The sequence below is a fragment of the Alternaria dauci genome, chromosome 1, assembly GCF_042100115.1.
Source record: "Alternaria dauci strain A2016 chromosome 1, whole genome shotgun sequence".
Lineage (NCBI taxonomy): Eukaryota > Fungi > Ascomycota > Dothideomycetes > Pleosporales > Pleosporaceae > Alternaria > Alternaria dauci.
In genome coordinates this window covers 1,261,671-1,277,982 of record NC_091272.1, presented here as the reverse complement: position 1 = coordinate 1,277,982, position 16,312 = coordinate 1,261,671, and the positions used below count along the sequence as shown (strand labels likewise).

The 16,312-nt window shown below is 52.6% G+C and overlaps 6 protein-coding genes across 6 annotated transcripts; 3 read left to right on the top strand and 3 right to left on the bottom strand.

The window, feature by feature from the left end:
• Positions 1-689: 689 nt before the first annotated feature.
• On the bottom strand, positions 690-1,775 carry ACET3X_000409 (uncharacterized protein; the record flags this gene model as incomplete). Its single annotated transcript, XM_069447702.1, has 3 exons — positions 690-1,243; positions 1,302-1,620; positions 1,731-1,775. 3 exons carry the CDS (start codon positions 1,773-1,775, stop codon positions 690-692), a joined length of 918 nt encoding a protein of 305 aa, XP_069310651.1.
• A 349-nt stretch (positions 1,776-2,124) lies between these two features.
• On the top strand, positions 2,125-4,331 carry ACET3X_000408 (uncharacterized protein; the record flags this gene model as incomplete). The annotated part of the gene is made up of 2 exons (XM_069447700.1): positions 2,125-2,178; positions 2,229-4,331. The coding sequence occupies 2 exons, from the start codon at positions 2,125-2,127 to the stop codon at positions 4,329-4,331; spliced, it is 2,157 nt and encodes a 718-aa protein (XP_069310650.1).
• Positions 4,332-6,005: 1,674 nt separating this feature from the next.
• Positions 6,006-6,580, top strand: ACET3X_000407 (uncharacterized protein; the record flags this gene model as incomplete). Its single annotated transcript, XM_069447699.1, has 2 exons — positions 6,006-6,072; positions 6,123-6,580. 2 exons carry the CDS (start codon positions 6,006-6,008, stop codon positions 6,578-6,580), a joined length of 525 nt encoding a protein of 174 aa, XP_069310649.1.
• A 499-nt stretch (positions 6,581-7,079) lies between these two features.
• Positions 7,080-8,042, bottom strand: ACET3X_000406 (uncharacterized protein; the record flags this gene model as incomplete). The annotated part of the gene is made up of 1 exon (XM_069447698.1): positions 7,080-8,042. The coding sequence occupies one exon, from the start codon at positions 8,040-8,042 to the stop codon at positions 7,080-7,082; it is 963 nt and encodes a 320-aa protein (XP_069310648.1).
• A 2,736-nt stretch (positions 8,043-10,778) lies between these two features.
• Positions 10,779-12,428, bottom strand: ACET3X_000405 (uncharacterized protein; the record flags this gene model as incomplete). Its single annotated transcript, XM_069447697.1, has 4 exons — positions 10,779-11,109; positions 11,165-11,590; positions 11,638-12,187; positions 12,242-12,428. The coding sequence occupies 4 exons, from the start codon at positions 12,426-12,428 to the stop codon at positions 10,779-10,781; spliced, it is 1,494 nt and encodes a 497-aa protein (XP_069310647.1).
• A 1,605-nt stretch (positions 12,429-14,033) lies between these two features.
• On the top strand, positions 14,034-15,758 carry ACET3X_000404 (uncharacterized protein; the record flags this gene model as incomplete). Its single annotated transcript, XM_069447696.1, has 3 exons — positions 14,034-14,421; positions 14,469-15,173; positions 15,226-15,758. 3 exons carry the CDS (start codon positions 14,034-14,036, stop codon positions 15,756-15,758), a joined length of 1,626 nt encoding a protein of 541 aa, XP_069310646.1.
• Positions 15,759-16,312: the final 554 nt, after the last annotated feature.

Below are 16,312 nucleotides of genomic sequence, written 5' to 3'. Positions count from 1 at the left end.
GAAATACCGATTAGCGATAGGTAAATTAGCAAGACTGATCACGTCGTGGATTGGACAGAAGAGGTGAGCATGAATGTTGAGTTGAACTTGGGGCAGTCGCAGCGTGGAGCAGTTGCAGGGTCTCGAGGCCTCTCAAGTACCTCTCACCCACGTGAGATAGCGGGAAGATTATCGGTGGGCAGGCAATGTGCATGGCAACCAGGTTTCGACGTCCAAGGCTCGATCTCAGAGGTTGGTTGATTGAACCCACCGTTGCAGCCAAGACGAGGCTTGACCTCATCAAGTGGGTGGGGAGGGGAGAAGCTGGGGTAAAACCTGGGGATGTTAACGCCGAGAAGACTAGCGTGCTGCGATGTTGGGAGAATGTTCTGACATATGATGCATCCTCGGCGGAGTTAGACCGAACGGCGTGCATCGCAAGAGGTTGGATCGGGTAGTGATCAGCCATGTCGCGTCATGTTTGAGCGGCGTTGAACAGCCGTGGGCTGCAATGCACACGTATGTGTTGTGACAATGGAAAGTGGGTCGAGTTCAGATGGCCATTACCTTGCTCGTAGAGACGGCAGGAGCGTTTAGCGCCAGATGATATCGCTTGGGTGAACCTCATCGTTGTATGCAGCAACGTTGGGACGCTACCACACGGGAAGATCATCTCGATATTCTAGAAATGCCATGGAAGATTTACCCCTCTAACCCTTGTTCCTGAAATCCAGCCCACTCTCCTTCCTCACCACCCCATACACACTCGGGATATCTCCTCGGTCCCCAATCTCACTCTTCACACCATCCAACCTTGTCTGCGCCAATCCCAACATCTTCATGCTCTCCTTTGCGCCACTGCTTTCCGCCAGTGACATGGCATGTCTTGCATCCTTTCGCGCTAAATCAATGTGGAAGAGGGGCTCCTCGCGCTGGTAATAGTCACCTGCCAACATACGCTGTGAGTACGCTGTGTAAGGACCGGGAAACATTGCAGAGATGAACGCGTGGAGGTTGTCTACCCCAAGACCAGATTTCTCGGCCAGAACGTGGCCCTCGGACAGCTGAGAGACCATGTTAAGGATGAAGGTGTTGCCAATGACCTTTAGCAGTGTAGCGTTTCCTGCTGGCTGCCCGGCGAAATCAATGTTTGCGCGGCCCATCACACCTGTTGTGTACGGGGCTGCTTTCTCGCAAGAGGCCTTTGAGCCGGCCATCACGCAGACGAGTTGACCGTTGTCTGCCATGGCCGGCGCGCCGAATACTGGAATAATGTCAGACTAGGCTGCACGAATAGCCTTTTGGTGAAATGTGGAACCCACCAGGCATGCCTACGAATTCACCACCATGCTCTGTTATCTTCTTCTCTAATGCGTTCGTTGTGTCCGGGTGCACGGTAGAGCAATCTACGATCAGTTTGCCACTGATGCCCGCTTCGAGCATCGCATCAACAGCGGAGTTGACGGCTGCATCATCGGCCAGACATATGAAGATGATTTCAGAAGACTTGACTGCATCGTTGATGGAGTCAGCGACTTTCGTCTTGGTATCACCGAGCTTGGAGGCAAGATCCTCGGAGCGGGATTTTGTGCGATTGTACAAGATCAGGGGCTTGTCGAGGTTGCCTTTCTCCACCAAGTTCTGTGAATTTCACTTAGCATGAAACCTGCACGATGGTTTCTGACGCTTCATACTTTGCACATGCCCTTTTCAAGTCAGCGACATATCGAGTGACAATGGTCTGTACTCACCCTACCCATGTTGCCGAGGCCAATCCAAGCTAGTTGTGGCGCCATAATTCCTTCTGTCGTCGGAAATGTAAGTGACTCTGTGGTTAACAAAGATACAATGCCAAGTGCAACAAGTTATACAACTCTATGCCTACAGCTTGCACACCGTGAGTAAGCGCTTCGTCATGGTGTTCATCATAGCCACCCGTCAGTAGGTCCGGGGATAAGGGTATAACCGGGCCGATGTCGGTTACCAGCAAATGACGCTCCCACGCTGTTATCCATGTTTGGCCTTTGAAAATGCTGATGCGGGCGCATTTCCCCACACAATTGCAGAGTCACACGTCTGCTCCGAGCTTTCAGTTACAAAAATTCCGCCTGCAATGTGTTCAGCAGCTGGACGGTAGCATGAAGCATGTTCATCTGGAGCAAAGCCCCCGCGAGGGGCTTGGGGAAGGCTACGAAGAAGGTGAGTGCGACATGGCGATTCGTATTTGTAGCCATACTGACGACAAGCAGCTTCCCAGGCGCGATGACAGTGGTAGAGCCTTTGAAAAGATCCAACATGCGCCTCTCTCCACGTCCACGACCTACGTTCGAAAATCGTCGAGCTCGGCGAAAGAGCGCCAGCGCGCCGAACGCCAGCAATTGACGCGCCTGCTCAAGGAGTCGCCCGGCAAACGCGATGCGCGCAACTTTTTGAAGCAATTCGATGCGCCCAAAAAGGGAAAAGCGGCTGTCGCAGTAAATACCAAGGAGCCGGCCAGCGAAAAGACACACAACGAGTCGAGTTCGCTGCGAACAGGCGTCAATTTGGGCGGCTTGTACAAGCCGACCGTCTTTACGCGCGAACCGCTCCCAGAGCAGGAGTATCAGGCCGAAGACAAGGACGAGCCAATACATCTGGCACTTGTCAAACTGCGACAGCCGCAGACGCTCGATGACCGCACATTGGGAGACATCGCCCTGACATTGAGTCAAATGGCACAGCTGGGGCTCAGCACCGCTGTAGTACTGGACTGTGACCAGGACACCGGCGCATACAACACAGAGTTCACGCTCGAATATGGAAACATGGTCAGAGAGCAGGCGTTGCGCTTAGTGACAGCGCTGGAAGAATACAACGAGCCAGGAGGTCTGTTGGTGGAGGACGCTCTGGGTTGCACACCATCAGCCAGCGACATGCCCAGTACAGTCCAGGTGCGGGAAGGAGTAGAGGTACAGCACAACTACCTGCTCTTCCCACCCATCGACGACGGCGTTATACCAGTCATTCCGCCCTTCGCCTACGACACAAATCTGAAAAAGGTCAGGGTCCAAGCAGACGACGTGCTTCTTGCCCTTGTTCGAGAGTTTGCTGGCCTCACCGGTCAGACAGACAGCAATGGCTCGGTTGGTGGTGTACTGCACAAAACAAATGACCTTTCACAAAGGCCTATCCTGGACCGCATCATCATCCTCGATCCGCTTGGTGGCATACCCTCTGAGAAACGAGCTGATGGCGCTCATGTCTTTGTCAACCTGGAGGCCGAGTATCGCGATATCAAGAAAGAGCTACTGCAGCTATCATCGGCGACCCCAGATGACAAGACCAGCTCTTCAGTATCGCTTGGTACCGGCAACCCATTCTCAAAGTTTGTCGAAGAAGAAGTTGCATCATTACCAGGCCAACAACCACAGCAGATTAGCAATTCGGCTCCAATGCGCCATCTCAAGAATCTCGAAGTGCTCGAGCGTGGCCTAAAGCTGCTACCCCCATCCTCCTCTGGCCTCGTTCTCACGCCGCTAGACGCTGCAAGGAAGGCTATACCCGACGATGCGCGCACCTCGCCTGCGAAGAATCCTCTGCTGCACAACGTGTTGACCGACAAGCCCATGACATCCTCGTCGCTGCCGACATCACCAACTTCGCGCTTCTTGGGATCCACTACACCGAACCCTGCCACATTCTTCAAGAAAGGTATACCCCTTACCATGATTCCAGACCCGCGTATCCACGGACCATGGCAACCACCTTCTGCAGCAAACCCAAGCATAGAGCTAGCAGATGACCCGCGCATCAACTTCCCCAAACTTGTTGATCTCATCGACGACTCCTTTCGACGAAAGCTCCATCCCAAAAACTACCTTGATCGCATCCGTGGCCGTGTTGCCGGCATCATCATAGCAGGTGACTATGAAGGCGGCGCAATCTGCACATGGGAAACGCCCAAATCCCTCTATGGACTCAACTTTCCTGTCAACCCTTCTCGAGATTCACCCTACTATGTCCCTTACCTCGACAAATTCGCTGTTCTCACATCGTCGCAAGGCTCAGGTGGCGTTTCAGACATTGTCTGGGCCGCTCTGACGCGGACATGCTTTCCTGATGGTGTAGTCTGGAGGAGTCGGACTAGCAACCCTGTAAACAAGTGGTATCAGGAGAGGAGCAAGGGTATGTGGAACCTGCCAGGCGATCAGTGGACCATGTTTTGGACTACGCAGGGCGTCGAAAAGGGGTGGAACGCTGAGGAGTGGGGTGGGATGGATAGGCAGAGGGAGTTGAGGAGGTGGGATGCGTATGTGGATGTTTGTAGTGGTATTGAGCCGAGCTGGGCAGATGGCATACAGAGGGCGGATTAGGCACAGTATTTGGGGTGCCGCGCGAATATCCATGTGTTTTTATGAGATTGGGACCAGTTGTTGTGATCTGCCAAAAGCGCTGACATGTGAGATCAGCCTCTCCCAAAAGTCGTTGAGTTCTCGTGATGACGCTGCGCAAGTACTTGCCTCTTTTTGCGCGAGAAAATGATGTCCAATGCATATTAGCTTGTCCTAAGCTATCGGCTTTTGGCCTCTGAAATGGGAGGATCCGAAAAGCATATATATATACCTCTAGGACCTTTCTCTCCCTCTCTTCCTTACTTCAGCTCTGCAAAAAAACAAAAGGCAATACATCAAAACCGGCGTGGAGATGCAAATATGATTTGTGTGTTTTTCCATTCTTCAGAAAATGAAGTCCAGGCTTCGTGGAAGCAGAATGAGAGAACTCTACGCAACCCTCAAACGAAAAACCCCGCACAACTTTTGCATGATCTTTCGTGAAGCCGAATTTGTTCGACATGCTTGTCACCGTTTCATTCAAAGGAGCTGTAGTTCGCCTCCGACTCATTTCATGCCGCTGTTCTTCAGAAACTCCATTCGGAGATGTTCAATGGATATGGGTAAAAGTCTACACATGTCTCCAAAAGCGATTGGCACGGTAAACATGACTTGTGCGGCTTCGCTTTCCAAAAACGTGCGAGGAACACTACATGACAGCAAGAACGACCAGCGAGCTGATGTCGAAGCCGGATGCGGATTTCGTTAGCATGCTACTTTTCACTAATCAATCCGAGCAATTTTCGAGATTTCCAGTTCACAACCTAAAGCCGATGGCGGCCGTAGCCATGGCTGCGGGTGCTCTTCTGCTTCTTCATTTGACAATGACTTTGTTTCTATGACTTTTTCCATCTGTACGCTTGCCTCAGATTCGAAGGATACTCAAAGGATAATAAGAGAATCATAGAAACCAGCCAGCAGTCTCGATAGTCTTGCACCTCTTATTCAGCGAATAGGATCAAAGGCTTGACAGCGATGTTGTGTGATTCGTGCTGTCGAGTGATGAGCACGTTTGTACAAGTACCACCTCTTCGCGAGGCAAGTTACCACTTTCGCACGCCTCTCGCTTGTGGCCTGACGCCCAAATGCGAATCGAGCCTCGCTGATTACTGCTTGGCGTGCTGCGGTATGTGCAACCGAGACTTGTAAACCCATGAGTAGAGTCCTGGTATTGTCAGAGTCATCTCCTGCCTTCGCAACAGTGTCAGCATCGCGAACCCCGCCGGTGCGTGGCATGGAGCTCACCGACTTTATCCCAGCAGACGCAAGACTTCCAGGGCACACCGATGAAAACACTTCGCGAAATCAGAGTTCACCTCCAAAATACAGACCCCTGTCGTGATGTAATCGAGATCGTCCACAACGGGGGTGCGCCTGGAGCCCTGGCGGAACGCGACGCGACGGCCGTGGGGAACCGACCTCCAGCCGCCAGGAACACCGCCATCACACCATAATGCAGGGTGGAGTGAGCCAGCGCGGGCTATGGGGTCTCGGAACGGAAATGCATGGTTGCTAGTACGCGAAATAAGTCTCGGTGCTTGTTGATGGGAATCGTTAATTGAGGTGGTCGTCGCTGAAAGTTCCTGAACGCGTTCATTCCTCCCTCTACACTTCGAGACCAACACCTAATACCACGCATACACCAAATCAATCAACATGTCAGACAACATCTACGTAAAGAGTGTTGCAGGAACCTGCATCACCTTCTCTTTCATCCTCGCTGGTGAGTCGAGAATCTCACATTTTCCCAAGTTCACTGCTCACAAATCCTAGGAAATGCCATCACCCAGTCCTACATGACCGTCCCCGCGCTCCTCGTCAACTTCCCCCGCCCAGGCACACCCGAGCACAAAGACCGCGCGCGTCTTCTGGGCCGCCAATGGCCTCTCTGCTGGACAGTCGGCAACCAATTCTTCCGTCCCATTTCCACTCTGGGATTCTTGGGTTACGCCTACGCTGGGTACTCGGTCTACCGTGAGGGCATGCTCGCCCGCAGCGACTGGAAGCTTTTCGGTGTTGCGGCCGTCATGCACTTGACGACTATCTTGCACTCCGCTCTCAACATGCAGCCGTTGAACGATAAGTTGGAGGCGTTGGCGGAGAGGAGCAACGAGAAGGAGTTGGGTGAGGCGGAGAGCATTGCGACAAAGTGGGCCAGCTGGAACAGGCTGAGGTTGGTTACACCAACTATTGCTGGTGGGTTGGCATTGTGGAACTTGCTTTCTTTGTAGAGAACTAAACTAGTTCCGGCCTTTTGATTGGAAGTAGGAGTTTGGCCATTGTGCTGCTTACCACATTGGTTTTTGTGTGTGTAGGTCCATGGAGTCTAGCATAGGATCAATGAAGCTTACGATGAATTGCGCACTCCGAATCCTCCACAAAGCCTGACGTGTGATTCTCCTACAACTGAGCGTACCCGCTACGTCGCCAGCATATGGTACTGGAAGTATGTAAGGATGAGAATAACATGTGAATCCAGGACAAAGTTTTGATGCTTACTGTTTTCGGTCCGATGCGGTATCAGCGCAATTGCTGAGTGCGAGAATGTCACAGCCAAGAATATGAGCGCGCGCCTCGGGACTGTTGGACTCCGTACTATCAGACAAGCCTTTTGTGAGGATCATGAATTCATTAAAACTACACAAGACACCAGAACAAGGGTCAAGATCTCAAAATGCTCAAAATCCGACGCTAGAGGCTTATCCCCGCCGGCATATAGGGCATCATCATTTATCGCTTGATAGCCTGTCCCTTCCACCCACTCCTCTCTGCCAACCAAGTCTCGAAATCGCACAGCTTGGGCTCCTCCTTTTTCAACTTGCTGATGTTGCAACCGTAGCCCTCAGATGCGAACCAACTGATCATGACGTTCACTTCGGCAACGGCCCACATAAGCGCGGAGCCAAAAACGCCATAGGTAGCCGGCACCGGACTGCCGATAACACGCTCGAAGCATCCACTCATTTCGTCCATGGTGAGCTCACTACCAGCGAGAGCCTCAGCGCGTCCATTCCATTTCTCGTTGTTGACGAAAGCTTTCGCACCGAAGAGGCCAATGTCTTCAACAGACACCCACTGGTTGGACTTGCCCTGCAATGTGTCGCGAAGCGCAGCAAGGAAGACTTTGCTTGGGAAACCAGGTACCAAGTTGTCCATGAAGGCAACAGGTCGGAGAATGGTCCAGCCCATGTTCTCGCCATTCTTGCCAGCCTTCTCGAGGAGATGTTTCTCGATCTCGTACTTGCTTTGGAAATGTGGGATGGGTGTTGGGTTCTCGAAACTCCGCTCGTTGCCGCCGCGGTCGACGCTGGAGTAAACGAAGTGCGTGACGCCTTCCTTAATCGACTCGTCGATTAGGGCGTTGCCCTGCACAACCTCGCTTTCGTGGGTGACATTCTTGCCTAGGGATACTTGTACAGAGTACACCCCCCAGATCTTCTCTTCTTTGCCGGCTTCTTTGAGTGCAGCCTTGGCTGAAGCGAAGAGCGCGGGGCAGTCGTCTAGGTTGCCTTGCACCAACTTGACGTCGGGATGACGCTCGACAATCTTCTTTGCAGAACCGGAGTTGGCGTCACGAGTGACAGCCAGGAGTGTATATTCGGCGTGCGATGGGTGCTTTGCGAGTTGTTCGAGCACGGCTCCGCCTTGTTTGCCAGTGGCGCCAGTTACAAGGATCGCTTTCGTGGCGGCCATGGCGGGGTTGCTTGGTAAGGTGGAAGGATTGCTTGGCTATGAAAGGCTTATATTACTGCTGTAGGTCGAGCTTGTTTTCAGCCTCAGATTTGATGATAAGAAGCAGGAAGAACGACCACGACATAAGAACAGAGGAAGCCTCCATGATATGCACAGCTTCACGTTGACGCGTCGCGCAAAGGATGGGACTGCCGGCCCCGCAACGCCTTATTATGACCGTTGCTTCTGTTCAGAACGCAGCTCCACTCTTCTGAATGCTGATCCCACGACGGGGTTGCAGGTAATGTGGACCGTACGGCGAATGATAGTCTGTTCATAATGTTCCACAGCGCCACGGGTCGGTGAAGGACCACACCGACATTGCGTTGATTATGCAGGAGCATCACGGAGACCGAGCTCAACACAACTGGACGCGAGCCATGGAGGGGTTCAGTTTGATCACTGGTGTCGCGGCTGCAGGCTGGAAGCCGCAATACTAGACGGGTCCGTAGATCATAGTCGGGTTATTTACAGCTTGGATGATCATCCGGGAGGACGCTGTAGTGCGCCGTCAGCTTGATCTTACACGCTACCAGATTCTAGCTTGAAGCGACGAACTAGCGACACCAGCGAAGGCAAAGTTGAAAAAGTTGGAAAAGTTGGAAGCCGAGACTACAGAAACTCCAGATACGAGCACTCTGTATATTTCTCGACTTCAACACAAAATCAAAGTCACATCATAATGTCAGACCTAGGATTCACTTCATCAGAGATACGCTTTGCCACCGCAACCCTTGCGGCAATCGCTGCTCTTGCTCCCATCGCATACTATCTCTACCCATCGCAGACGCAAGACTCAAGCACTCACCTCAAGACGTTCAATCAGTTCATAAACAGCTATTCAACTCTCCGCCCTCAGGCGCTGACGACAAACGCAACGCGAGACTTTACGCATACCTCACTTCCAGAAGACTTGCATCTGCCCACACGCTCAATCGAACCTTTCCGCGAACATGCAGAGACTATGTTTGGGATATTCACCGACTTCCAGGTAGTCCCGCAGGATGATGGACATGGAGGCAAAGCTGTGCACTTCTCGAGAGATACCAACACGGTCATAGCGCACTGCAAGATGGGAGGCACAGTAGACAAAGAGCACGAACTGGGGGCAGAGTTGGCAGAGAGTCACATTAGCGAGTGGTGGACCGAGGGCGTACTGTTTGTGAAGCTGAGCAAAGATGGAAAGCGGGTTGAGAGTGTAAGAGAGTTCATGCACAGCAAGAAGGCGGAGGAGCTGCATATCCGTTTGCACGGGGCAGTTGAGTTTTGAGCGGGTGATCTCGACAACATGCTTGCGGTGTTGGACTTGGCACGTGTTGACAGTCATCGATGCATACAGCGACGATTGTCGAGTATCAAAGTCACGGGGTCACGCATTTACACAATGCGGCAGCGTTCCTGAAGACGGATATGCCCATATTTGCTCTGCAATGAAGCTGTCTCCAATAAACAAATAAACTTTGGGACAAATAGACAATCCACTTCGTTTCACAAAAAAAGCAAAGATTGCCTGTTGCACATGTTGTTCATTCGCATCATCCCAAGTCCAATCTCCTCCTTGCTATCTCGCACCATACTTCCAGCTTCCATTAGCCACGTTTCAATGAACCCTCTGCCTCGCATCTCCCTCCTCGACTGCAGGGCGACCCTCAACAAGTTGCCCCTGCGGTCATCACTAGCGCGCCTAGGCAGCGTCATAGACTTGTCCCCACTCTAGACCAAATAACGAAATACCGATTGCACATCACTTATATGCTTCATGTTTCCAATGTCCGTCGGAGAGCCGTGATGATGTTTCATTTAATCACGGAAGAAGGAATTAGAGAGGTATTGGGGGGCTATGGTGGTGGTGGGCCTGCGAATATGTGTTTTCTTGCAGGCAGGGGTGGGTACGTGCAACCTGGTACGACGAAGGCGAGGAGTGATTCTCTGCATCGGAGTGTCGGTCTCAAGGCAGTTCCAGGGTGCTTTCCAATGTGGTCTGCGCGAACACATTTCCGTTCTGTGAAAGGGGTCATATCTGCTTCTGCCCTGCTTCTTTGCGATCGTCAAGTTCCGTGGGTGTCTATATATCGGCGGATGTAAAAGCCGACATGAAGGGACTCTGTCTGGGCACGAGAAGGAGAGTTTGGTCCCTAGACACCCGTTCCGAGACTGTGTTCCAAAGGTTGCGCCCGCTGGTCTAGCTAAACCTTGAGGCAGGAACGAAAAACATACTTTCCGGCGCATCTCGGTTATGGAACGTGTGCTTGCCGCGGACCTGCAGATGCTGCTTTGTACCACGTCGCTTATTTGGTTCTCGTTCCGATGTCTCGATGGGCACGATAAGTGCGCAGCTCGCGTCGGGAGCATGTGCGATATGTTGTGCTATTCAGTGTGAGGACAAGCAAATTCGAGTCAGTCAGTTAGCGGGCGCCACCATCGGAATGGCTGTTGTCATTGGTGGAGTAAGACCTCCGTAGGATCGGACACTCCCGTTGTAGGATGACTTATCCCGAAAAGGCAAGGTGTACTGACCACCAACTAAGGACTCGCGCATCAGAATTTGAAGCGAACTTTGTTTTCTTGATACAGGACCATGGCATGTTGATTGAAGAGGTCAAAATCACATGTCGCTATTTGGTCCTTAGAAGTCGTGTCTATAACGCCACGCACGCAGTATACTTTGCGGCTATGCTTCCCAATCAATGCCCATGCTTACTCCCAATCACCGGCGCCAAGGTCGATCGCCTTACCCGCCCTCATGTCCTCCATGATCTGTTCAATGCTCCAGGGCTCGTACTTGTAGCCCTTGGGGTAGTTGGGCTCGAACTTGTCCTCGTCCTTCATGTCAATGCCCTCCTTCAGTGACTGTGCACTCTTCTCGTAATTCTCATATACGTAAGCCTCAGGGTCGTGAGACCAAACCCACTTGGGAAGCTTGGGCGCGGCACGGCGAGGGTCCAGCTTGACCTTGTCCCAGTCGGTGTCTTGGAGGAGTTCTGCGTTGGAGAAACCAAGCTTCTGCGCGCAAGAATTACGGATGAAGCTTTGTTGTTGCGTTAGCATGTGCACGGAGAAGTAGGTTAAGGATGTCAGCTTACCGGAAGCGAATGTGTACGCGAACAGACTGAGGAATGTTCTCCTTGCCGCCAACCTGAAGACACGAAGCTATTGAGATGGCATCCTCGATAGCTTGGGTTGCACCGTTGCCGGAGGCTGGCAGATAGGAGTGGGCAGCGTCACCAATCTGGACGACGCGGGCACCGGGGGAGGTCCAGCTAGGCTGGGGGTTGCGCCAGAGGAGCTCGAAGTTGACGATGGTCTTCTCTGGTGTGGTCTCGACAAGCTTCTTGAAGATGGGGGCCCACTTGATCTTCTCCATACCGGGCATAGTGTCCATGCCGTCAAGAACCTCTTCCTTCTCGATGGTGTTGTTCCAAGACTCCTTCTCAGTACCAGTGACGTCGTGGTTCATGATCCAAACCATGACATCCTCACGAGACAGCGTGAGCGCATATGTGGAGGGGCTGTAAGCGTTAGTAAAGCCTCGGCTCGTGCAGCTGCAGAGACTCACCCCAACCATGTCCTGACAATTGGCTCGTTTCCTGGCATCATCTTGAAGAACTCCTTCACCTCTGGGTCTTTATCAAGAGCTTCCCTGGGGAAAGCAGCACGCCACATTGCCCTTCCAGAAGGCCTCGCGCGCACTTGTCCGCCAACCAGCTTCTGACTCTTAGATCCAACACCATCGGCCGCAATGACCACGTCTGCTTCGTAGCGCTTACCATCATCCGTGGTGCAGCCTCCCTTTCCAGTCTGCTCGTCCTCGAAGTAGTCTACAACCCTGCGGTTGAACTCCACAGACACACCAAGATTCTCCACGGCGTTCACAAACATCTTGTATACGAGCGGGCGCATTTGGAACTCGCCAGGAGGGGTATCAGGGTCTAGCCCTTGTGCGCGGAGGCGGTCCGCCACCTTCTTGGGTCCAATGACAACCTCCCCAGAGTGCTTGAAGGTCTCGATCCAGGCATTGTGGAGGGAAATCTTCTTGTACTCCTTGAGCAGTTCAGGCCAGTGCTTCAAGAAGCGGGTCGCGCTGAGACCCATAAAGTACATGTCACCTAAGTCATATTATGAGCAATGCGTCAAGACTGCAGTTTGAGGATGCTGCTCACCAGCTGTGTTGATGTCTGCGTTCCTCTCCAACACACGAACATTATGTCCTTTGCGTGTGCACTCGAGGGCAGCAACCAGACCAGCCAGACCAGTACCCACGATGAGTACGTCGATACCAGTGTTGGGGTAGGAGCCTACAGGCTTCGACTCCATCGTGGAGTCACGGGAAGTAAGTGCGTGAGGCATGATGGCGGTTTGTTGTGCAGGATGGTTTGGAGGTGGGTGTATCGTCGAAACCAAGTCCAGACCAACTCATGCCTGCCTTTCATACATCTTGAGGGTTGCCTTTACTTGCATTCTCCGTTGGGGTACCAGTCAGCGTTGCCGAAGACCCCTCGGATGTCCGACTGGCCGGCATTTCTCGATGTTGTACTTCCACCCTCGTACGACGGCATGCAGGTATTGGACGAAGCAATGAGCATTGCATTTGGCGAAAGATTGTCAGGCACACGGCTTCTTTGGTCGTGGACCGATCTCGATGACGACGAATTGTCTTCTGCGCTAGCCAAAACTCCCGATTCATTTGCGTCCGTGCACCCACGCTATGGTTCCCCACAAACTCCGGAGGCCAAGCGCGCTCAATGGCACCCTAAACCATCTCCAAACGAGATCGCGCTCAGCATCCATGTGTTGGGTTTATGCGCTGACGAGACTCGGGCGGCACTCCCAGCCTATCGCCAGTGTCACGGCTGTATCTCGTTCTTACACGTGGGTACTTGATGACAGCCGCCATTAAGATCTGCTTGCTGTGTAACGTCGCTAAATATACGACAGCCTTACTGATGACGCCGAGACTTCATTGCTCTTGAATAGTCAACGTCATGGCGCAAAGGTTGGCTGGAAATTGCACCTTCCTTTAGGGAATGTTCCACATTGAGACACCGTTTTTGGTGTATCGACAGCTGAGAGGCTTCGGTTTCAGAACTGCAGCGCGGGGCTTGTGCTCATTATCGAGTTATTGAATCTTCAACGTCGGCCACCGACAGGGAGCAATTGAGACACCCCTGCCGACAACTCTGCAGCATGTCTTGATGGTAAAGAGGGTCTCACGGCGCGGTGATATGTCGGCAGCCGACTTGGACCTTGGTATGTGCTGTTGATGTGTAGTATGGTACTAGAAAGATAACGGGTAACTTATCCAGACACAGCGGCGGAAGGGGACGCAACCACTAAAAGCGTGCTCTGTCAGCTGTATCAGGTCTTCGAGGCAAGGGGTGGCTGTTTCGATACGCTCAAGTTCATGCAAACAAACTTGGTCCATGTCGATCTCTGTGCTCTCCCGGCGCACCGATACATGTTAGCCCTGCTCCAAGCTCTTCAATATGTCATAATCGGCGCCCGCTAGCACCGACCTTTTGCTCTTCCGCTGTGACGGGAACAGATCTTGCGATCAACAAGGGTGCTAGCGAAATTGGTATCCTAGCAAAATGTGGAAATCGGTAGTTTCAACCCTTGGCTATTGGATGAATTTGCCGTCTGTCACCCCAAGTGTTCCTTAGGTCCATGTCGGCTGTGCTCGTCCAGACACCGATGGATCTGCTGCTCAAAACGGTTTCGCCGCGCCAGTGGTCCCTGTATGGTTGTACATAAGATAAGATCTGGGGAGCCGGACAAGCGGTAGTTCAACTCCAAGCTGTGGTGTGATATTTACCAGAACTCCCCACGCTGTAATTGTGTGCTATCACGGTCCTTCCACCTGCATCCCCGCTCAAGGCTCTTGGCGACAGACAGTCATCCTACCTGGCCCGACACCTTCCACACACTCTTTCAGCAGCCTCCCGCAAGAACAACATGCATCCATTCACGGCTTACGCTCTTGGCGTCGCGGTTTTCGGCCTCGTCGTGTACGCAGTCGTCGACGCTGTCGGCAAGTACGACAAGAGGTACAATGTCCAGAACATGCCTGGCCCTTGGCAGGTACCGTGGGTTGGACGCATCCACGATCTTCCCATTGAGTTCATGTGGCTGAAGTTCAAGGAGTGGGCCGACATGTATGGTCCCATCTACCGGACAAAGATGTTGGGTGCGAACTTTGTCATCATCACTGATGAAAAGATTGCCGAGGATATGCTTGTAAAGAAGGCGAAGCTGTATTCCGATCGACCCGAGATCAAGTCTTTGTTCGATGCGAAGAGCACATACGGCTCAATGGAGTACCTGCCCCTCATGGGAAAGAACCGTAAGTTCGCCGACAATGTCTCAAGCGACCTTGGCTGACCAAAGTAGAATACTGGGCTCGTCAGCGAAAGTTTACTCACTCCTACCTTACTGGTGCGACGAACGTGCGCTACAACGGTATCATGGAGTTTGAAGCCAAACGATGGATGGCTAGACTCTTGGAAAACCCCGATGATTTCAGCTTCTCGCTCGAAGACATGTGCTCCAAGGTCATGTGCCAGTTGACATGGGACGACCCCTCGCTTAGCATCCCTCTTACACCCAGCGCATGGGGACTCCTCACCCAGATGTCTCCCGCCGGTCCGATCACCAACGTCTTGACTCCACTCTGGGATTGGGTTCCCGAGCCGATCAACCCCTGGAAGCTTCGGGAGCGCAAGCGCCATGACGACCAGCAAGCGTTCTTCATGCAGTGCCTTCAGAAGACCAAGAAGAGCATGGAGATGGGCAAGCAAAGGTCCTGCTTCACCAAGAACTACCTGGAAACTGCCGAAAAGTCGAACATCTCTGGCGACTACGAAGCGTCTTGCGTGATCGGAATGATGGCGCTCGTGGGTATCTTCACTGTCACTGGACCAATCTACTACTTCCTGATCAGCATGGTTCATCACCCTGAATGGCAGGTCAAGTGCCAGGAGGAGATTGACCGCGTCTGCGGTAACCAGCCCCCTGCCGTTGCCGACCTGCCAAATCTTCCCATCCTCCGTGCGTGCATCAAGGAGACGATGCGATGGAAGCCAACTGTACCTACCGGTAAGTTTGTACTGCCGAGCTAATGGCAACCCTGGGACTAACTTGATCTTAGGTGTCGCACACGAAGCCGAGGCCGACGATTGGTTCCAAGGGTACTTTATTCCAAAGGGCACACGTATCCTTCCTCTCGACTGGGCTTTCCTTCGCAACCCTGTAAAGTATCCACAGCCCGAGGAGTTCCATCCTGAACGATGGTTGGAGGCCGGATGGCCAACTTTCCAGGAGCCATTGACTAAGTATCCCGATATCGTCGGCATGACGTCTTTCGGCTGGGGTCAGCGTCAATGTTTGGGCATGTCTATCACACGGGACGAGACGGTGACAGGCTGCGGAGCGTTGATGTGGGCCTTCAACCTTAGGCGCAAGGTTGATCCAGTCTCAGGCAAGGAAATCGAGGTACCGCTGAATAAGTCCAACTCTTTGCTTATCATCAAGCCGGATGCGTGGGAGATGGCGTTCCAGCCCAGGAGCGAGAGCCGGAAGCAGGAAGTCATTCAGCTCTGGAAGGAGGCTGAAGCCAAAGACATCCAGGAGCGTGCCGCATTTGCGAAAGCTGCGGAGGTGAATATCCTTGTGCAGCCATAGATAGCTTTTCTTTGTTTTTCGTGTTGTTTATACCTGAGGGCATAGCTGCAAGGCTGGGCGTTCATGAGCGTTTTCTTCTACTTTCCCTTATTTTTTTCTTATGTAGCTGTCAATTTATGGCCCTGTGGGCTAGCTATAATCCGCAGCCTTTTTTCTTTACACCGCATTTGATTGTTCACGATATGCTGCTCGTTCGCCGTTGTGACTCCGGAAAATGGTGATAGGAAAGAAGCACAAGTCACAATCACGGATAAGGGCAGCAGCTGAGTCTTATCTCATGTTTCGTGTCGGACTTTACGCATGAGGCTGAAGAGCTCGTATTCGCTATGAGGAGCCGACCAGAGGGCGCTATCTCGGTGCACGGTGTTCCGCGCCTCTCAGCTGTTCCCTTTCATAACAGAGGCAGGCAACGGAATTCCGTTCCGGAGACGGGCCATGGCAAGTACCTAAGTAGCTGGGTAAGCCGCGTCAAGAATTTTGCAAGCTCCACGACAAGGCGGTCTGTGAAGTGGCGATCGTTACGTCTGCCCTGACAGCGCGCGTCCATGGCGCAA